This window comes from Octopus bimaculoides, chromosome 12 (assembly GCF_001194135.2).
Source record: "Octopus bimaculoides isolate UCB-OBI-ISO-001 chromosome 12, ASM119413v2, whole genome shotgun sequence".
NCBI classification, from domain to species: Eukaryota; Metazoa; Mollusca; class Cephalopoda; order Octopoda; family Octopodidae; genus Octopus; species Octopus bimaculoides.
The window spans coordinates 54,712,496-54,720,278 of NC_068992.1; the positions used below are offsets into that span (position 1 = coordinate 54,712,496).

At 37.8% G+C, this 7,783-nt stretch overlaps 1 protein-coding gene across 1 annotated transcript in view; it reads left to right on the forward strand.

Moving 5' to 3' along the window:
* The window catches only part of LOC106870123 (hybrid signal transduction histidine kinase E-like), a 35,192-nt gene that overhangs the window by 23,676 nt on the left and 3,733 nt on the right, over positions 1 to 7,783 (forward strand). The window contains exon 2 of the mRNA XM_052972188.1: positions 484 to 1,172. Within this exon, the coding sequence (XP_052828148.1) occupies positions 484 to 1,172 (689 nt within the window). The remainder of the gene's footprint in view (positions 1 to 483; positions 1,173 to 7,783) is intronic.

A 7,783-nucleotide genomic window follows, 5' to 3' on the forward strand; every position in this document is an offset into this window, starting at 1 on the left:
TAATGCCAACCACTCTGAGAGTGTAGTGGATGCTTTGTATGTGCCACCAGCATGGGAGCCAGTCAAGGCAGCACTGGCATTGGCCATGTTTGGATAGTGCATTTTACATGCATATATATATATATATATATATATATATATATATATATACACACACATGCACACGCATGATGAGTTTCTTACAGCTTTTGTCGACCAAATCCCTGAACCCCAAACCATATGGTTGCGAAGCAAACTTGTTGCTAACCACTCAGCCCCACCTGCACCTATTGCAACAAAGTACCTGTTGAACCTTACGATCACTTTAATTGAACTATCCTTCCCCTGAGTTTGCTGACCTTGTGACAAACCTTGAAATCAACATATAAAATATGATTTGTAATTCCATACTGTAATTGTGTTTTGTTCATTTTATTCCTTATCCATAAAGAAATATTTATAATGTCTGTTTTTCTTTCTTTATTTCTCATTTTATATTTGCAGGTATCTTGATAATATTGAAGCCTTAATCAAGACCAGCAGGCATCTGCAACATTTTGCTTTAGGTTGTGTTGAAGAGCTTTTAGAACACTCCAATGTTTTTGTCAACTTACTGGCAGAACATCATGCATCTACACTGGAGTCTCTGCATCTTGCCAGTGTGAAAGAAGACTCTGAAAGTTATGGTATCATAGAATTGAATGCTATTGACTTTTGCCGTTTTATGGGTCTCCGTAGTCTTAGCCTTGATTATGATTACTTAACCAATGACCTCCTGCTAACCTTTATTGATCCCAAGAAGTCTAAGCTTGAAAATTTGGTTATTAATGTCCACGGTATTGATGCTGACCATGAAGTGATTACCAATGAAACTTGGCGCCGGTTACGTAACCATTCTTCAAACCTAGAAGTGACCTTAAACCTGATTCACTCGTTTGAGGGTGTTGCTGGTCTCTTGAATATCTTGCAACCTTCAATGCCCTTAGCCAAATTCCGGCAGATGTTCTGTTCCAATATCAACATTGCTTCAGTTAGTTATATATCTTCACATTACAATAACACGCTGAAAGAAATACATATAATAGATGGTTTTGCTAATGGAGACCCTATTGTTTATGAGATTGAAGCTGATGAAGATCCCTTTGTGATGTTGGCTTGGCGTTGCCCAAAACTGATGCATTTCACATTAATAGGTATGGTAATCTTTAATATGTTTTCAAAATAACCCTCTCTAATACTTGGAGAATATGAAAAATGTTAGATTTTATTAACTTAAATGCTTTGTAGAAAAATATACAGAAGTTGATTTCGTGTTTGAATTTTAATTCTTAAATCTTTTTGATAACTTTTTTTACCTTTTCCTTATAATTATATTTATCATTCTCATACCATTATTTACTTTGTCTCATCAGGATGTCTTCTTAACACATTTCAAAAAAAAATATTCTTGTCTCTAACTGCATTTCTCTGAATCATTGTATCAGCTTTATATCTTCTTTAAAAGCTGATCTTCAAAAGCTCAAAAACCAACCTCAACTACATCAACTTCACTAAACTCCTTATCCCTCAGTCTTGGGAGACCTTCAGTTCTGTTACTAGGATCAACTATGGTAGGGTTAAACCAGTTTTTGACTGAATGTTGCCTCATCAAAAGCAAGAAGACAGAGCTGCCTGATTCACTCAGAGTCTAGCAATTGTTTCATATCTACAAAGCACCTTGAACTTAGATGGGCGGAGGTGGGGTGGGGGTGGGGGCGCAAGGGCAGGGGTACCTTGACACCATCTCTAATATTTATCCTTTTGCAGCTCCTACTGATCATACTCTCCCTTCCCTACTGAATCTGAGTAACCCTGTAGGTCTAGTACAAGAACCAGCTGTTCTTCACCTCTCCCTGCCCCTCCCCTTCTCATGTATTAACCCTTTAGTGTTTAAACCGGCCATATCAGGCCAAAATTGTCTTCTAGTTGTATGCTCAAACCAGCCAGCTCTGATCTCTCACACCTACCCTACAAAGTCATTCTAAAAATAAACAGGGACATCATCAAAATCTCAGAGTTAAAAGATGCTGTACAATTAACTTAAAACAATGTAATTAAACAGGCTTTACATTTGACAGAGTAATCTGAATGCTAAAGGGTTAATCCCTCATCCCTAGCATAAAGCTGAAAGCCCTCTCCCTCAGGATTCATAATCTTGTGAGCTGCATTGTGACCTCAGTAGTGTTGGTGTCACAAAAAAAAAAAAAAAAAGCATCCACTACACACTGTAAAGTGGTTGCCACTAGGAAGGGCATCTGGCCATAGAAACCATGCCTAAGCAGACATTGAAGCATACTACAGTCCTTGAGACCATCGAATAATGTCAACTCATCCAACCCATGCCAGCATGGAAAGTCAATGTTAAATGATGATGATGATGATGATGTTGAAAGCTGAATGCTCTCAACTGTACGTGGTGAACTCTAAAGCATTCAAGAAATACTCAGCGGTTCCGTAAAGATCATAACCAAGGTTTCTTCCTCATAAGAAGAAGGTGGGAGTGGGAAAAGAAAAAAAAAAAAACAGGCAAAAAACAAGAAAACAAAACGAAACAGTCAAGTCTTTACCAAATTCACTATCTCTTCAATAATAGCTGTAAGAATATAATAATTTTGAAGGCTATGAATTGATTTCCAGTTATGATCTGAGAGCTAGAGTGAACTTCAGGTGATTGGTTTCAGGAAAGAAGCCATCCATGCAGCAGTATAAAATTATCAGATCAAACTGTTTTTCTCTTAATCAACTTAATCACTCTAATAACGGTTGCAAAATGGAAGGTCTGACTAATTATCTGAGTAATGGCTCTAGAACTGTGTTGTTGCTGCTGCTGTCGTTGTTGTTGTTGTTGTGTTTTACAGCTAACATCTTGGATGTCTTGACAACCACCAGAAATTTTGTGTGTGTGCGTGTGCGTGCGTGTGTGTGTGTGTGTGTGTGTGTGTTGCAGGAGAAGAGTTGACATGAAGTATAGATATTCTTTAGCATGTATCAGTAGAACAAAGTATCAGATGATTGGATAGTCATCAATCAAGTTAGTCACTTATGTAAAGAGAGAGACCAAGTCAACTTGTGCAAAAAGGGCCTTGTCAACAATTAGAAAGACTGCAGTATGTTTTAGTATATTTTAAATGTCCGACACATTAGCTAGTAGTTAGTCCAGCACTTTCCACCAATTACTACTTCAATATCAGAGAGGAGTGAACTGAGAAATTATTCATGTGTTGTGATTGAAGAGCATTGGGTGTGAAACAGGATTACATTGGTATAAAGTAATAAAGGTACTTAATTCATCGACCCCCGAAAGGATGAAAGGCAAAGTCGACCTTGGCAGAATTTGAATTTAGCATAAGGTAATAATGGTTTCAAATTAAACCACAAGGGCAGCCATTTTGGGTACAGGATGAGTCGATTACATTGAACCCAGTATTTCACTGGTACTTAATTTGTCGACCCCAAAAGGATGAACGGCAAAGTCAACCTCGGCGGAATTTGAATTTGGTATATGGTAATAATACCAATTGATGTGTTAGCTTATGAGAGAGACCCCTATCCACTTGTCTGACTTACTGGAAATAGTAGATAAATTTTTCTTAAATCACAACCTGCTGTCTTGGAAACAAAATCTAAAAGGGAGGAAGGACATGTTTGATGGTTTAGTCTTAGGTACACAGGAGGGATTGTTATGGATGGAATGCATTTGGTCATAGTTCTACTTGTTCAAGGCTTAGGTGAGACTAAACATTAGAAGTAGAATCATGAGCCAATAAGGGAACCTCTCTGTAGTCCCTAAATTTGCTAGAAATAACATCCAGGTCTCTCAGATCATCATTTCCTACTTTTATCTTTTATTTGTTTCTCGTTTAAGTCTCTGGACTGTGGCCATTCTAGAGTACTGCACTGAAGGGTTTAGTCTAACAAATTGCTCCCAGTACTTGTTTTTTTTCAAGTCTGGCACTTATTCTATCAGTCTCTTTCACCAAACCACTAGGTTATGGGGACATAAACAAACCAATACTAGTTGTCAAGTGGTGGTGGTGGTTAGTGGGTGGATCAAACACAAAGACAAACACATACACATACACGATGAGCTTCTTTCAGTTTCTATATACCGAATCTGCCTACAAGACTTTGGTCAGCCTGAAGTGATAGTAGACGACACTTGCCCAAGGTTCCATGCAGTGGGACTGAAGCCAAGATTACATGGTTTGGAAGCAAACTTCTTACCACACAGCCACACCTACAGCTACCTCTCCTTGCCATTAAAAAAAAAGACACAACACTTTTGATAATGAAGTGATTGAGACCTTTCGTGATTTGCTGTGCTTGAGAAGACATATCAAGCCAATTGTAACTGTAATCATGGCCAGTGCTGGTGACACAAAGGGCACCCATTACACTCTTGAAGTGGTTGGTGTTAGGAAGGTCATCCAGCCATAGAAACTAAGCCAAATCAGACCTTAGCCTAGTACAGCTCTCTACTTGCCAGTTCCAGTCAAATCATTTAACCCCTGCCAGCATGGAAAACTGATGCTAAATGATGATGGTAATCCTAGATACATCTTCTTTGAAAGGATGAGATGGTCATGGCTTATCACAGGTCTGTTTAGTAAGAGATGACTTACATCTAAACAGTAATGATTATTTGTGACTGTCGCACATGTATGTAACTGTGAAATTCGATGTCTCTTGGCTAAAGTTTATATATGATCCTACAGATACTGTCTTCTAAAAATTTATTTGGTCTCTTTGTATTAGTCAGTGAATTTCTGGTATTTACATTCTGGAGAGTTTCAGACTTTTCTTCATATCTTACAGAGTACACTTTTCTAGAATTCTTTAATGGAATGTTTCAGGGAATTTGAAAAATTTTTGAATTTTATTTTTAGTTTTACTGTAAGCGATGATGTTCATTTGTGGAAAATTGTTAACTGATGTAATCCAGTAAGCCATTTGAATCTTTGCAGAAAGATTTGGAAATTTTAGTAGTGGTATCTTCTTACAGTTACGAATTTTGAATTGGCACAGGGGCTATAAGAACTGTACAGAATGTTTTATAATGCTGAACATTTCTTTGGCCTCCATTCAAATCTTATCATTTTCAATTTTCTGTCTCTCTGTTCTTGTTAAAATAGATATCACTAAAATATTGTTCTGTGCATACACGTGTGCGTGTTTTTGTGTGTGTGTGTGTGTGTGCATGTGTGCACATATTTATGAATATATATATATGTATGTATGTATGTGTGGAGGCGCAATGGCCCAGTGGTTAGGGCAGCGGACTCGCGGTTTCGATTCCCAGACCGGGCTTTGTGAGTGTTTATTGAGCGAAAACACCTTAAGCTCCACGAGGCTCCGGCAGGGGATGGTGGCGAACCCTGCTGTACTCTTTCACCACAACTTTTTCTCACTCTTACTTCCTGTTTCTGTTGTACCTGTAATTCAAAGGGGCAGCCTTGTCACACTGTGTCACGCTGAATATCCCCGAGAGCTACATTATGGGTACACGTGTCTGTGGAGTGCTCAGCCACTTGCATGTTAATTTCACGAGCAGGCTGTTCCGTTGATCGGATCAACTGGAACCCTCGACGTCGTAAGCGACGGAGTGCCAACATGTATGTATGTATGTGTGTGTGTGTGTGTGTGTGTGTGTGTAAATATTGAGTTGGAAAACCCTTTTGGATAAAAAATATGCAGTCTTTAACTTTTTCTTCCCAAAAGGGTCTTTCAATTCACTGTTTACATTCTATCATTTATAGCTTTACATACTTTGAGATCTACTGTTCCCCAAAATGAATTATTTCATGTTCTCTTGAAAGTTTATAAATTCTTAGATGTCAAATACATACAAACTGTCCAACCCATACCAGTATGGGAAACAGACGTTAAATGATGATGATGATGATGACAAATACAATACTCCTTACACATCGTTTATCTATCCATCCGCCTATTTATTTATTCATTTAATCCTTTAGCATTTAAACTGGTCATATCCATCCCCAAATATTCCATCTGTTTTATGCTCAAACTGACAAGATTCAGCCTCTCACACCTATCCTACAGTGGCTTCTTAAAAATGAACAATCACATCATTGAAATCTCAAAGCTACAAGATATTGCATGAGTAATTCCAAAGTAATGGGAATAAATAAGCATTGCACAACAGAGTAATCTAAATGCTAAAGGGTTAATCATCCAGTCAATCAGTAAAATATATATACACTCTAAACATCCATCCATTCATCCATCTTTTCATTCATCCATCCGTCTATTCATTCAGTTATTCAATTAACCAATCAGTCAGTAAATATATGTGTATATATGTACTTATACATACATGTGGCTCTGTGTGTGTGTGTGTGTGTGTGTGTGTGTGTGTGTGTGTACCCTACACATCGAATATCTATTCATCCGCCTATCCATTTATTTAATCATTGTCGACCATCATCTTTCTAGCCATCTATTTGCCCATTCATTCATTTGTTCATGTAATCATTCAATCAGTCTCTCTATTTATGCATCCTTTATATATTACCCACCTCTCTTTCTCTCCCCCCCTCTCTCTCTCTGTATATATATACTTTGCTATTGTTGCTAATTTTGTGCTTGTATTATTTGCATTCACCCTGGCTTTCAGTCATTGGGATCTGTTCGTCCATTGTATTCAATGATGACCATTTTCTCTTCTATTCGTAAATGCTTTTACGACTGTACTTACTGATCCTAAATATGCTGCTGCAGTTGTAATACAGTGTAATATATTGTACATTCTTCTATCTTGTACCGAGTTTCTCTTCTATAGTGCCAAACCCCACTCTCCAGTGAGACTGCCAAAGCGAGCAGTAGGTTCCATTGTCCTTCATTCACTCTTAAAAGGTTGGTGGTGCTCATCTTGAAAGCAGTCTTCAGCTGGTCTTTTGGATTACTCTTTTTAATCATTCAACCTGGTGTTGATTGATCATGATGTTGCTGACCTGAGAGGATCCTACGGGGAGGATGTACAAGCCAGTCTCAAATGATACCTATGTAGGTGTGGATTCAGTGTTGTGTATGTGTGATTGTGTGTTTCTGTGTGCATGATATCCAATCTCACCAGATGACATAAAGGATCTTCTGGAATGTTGGATACTAAAGGCCTTCAGGGTCTTTATGTATTAACTGTATGTGATCCATGTTTTGTGTCCATATAGAAGTGCAGAAACACAGATTGCCCAGCAGATGAGGACCTTACTATGGGAACTGAGATGGTTGCTTAAACTGACTGTCTTTTGGAGCCAAAAGATACAGAGATCTGTGTGAGGGGCTTTTGCATTTATTTCTGTTGTGCTGCAATAGAATCATAGCAAGGATTCTCAACAACCACAGGGAAAGCGGAAAATACTTTTGGTGTCCCCACCTGAATAAGTATGGTAGGCTGTATGCACTTGATGCCACTCCTATACCTATGGTGCAGTATGTGAGTTGAGAGCTGTTGCCAATTGTTACCGTTGTATTGAGAAAGCAAAGGGCAGCTCATTTTTTCATAAGCTGTTACATATATATATATATATATATATATATATATACATACACACACATATATATGTATATATATATACATATATATACACACACACACACACACATATATATATATACACACACACATATATAGGGAAATGAAGAATAAGGCAGAATGCTAAATTGGAAGCATGTTTTAATAAAGATTTCTAACCGGCTTTCATTGTTAAGCAAATTTTCAAGAAGGAGAATGAAAATGTTTTTT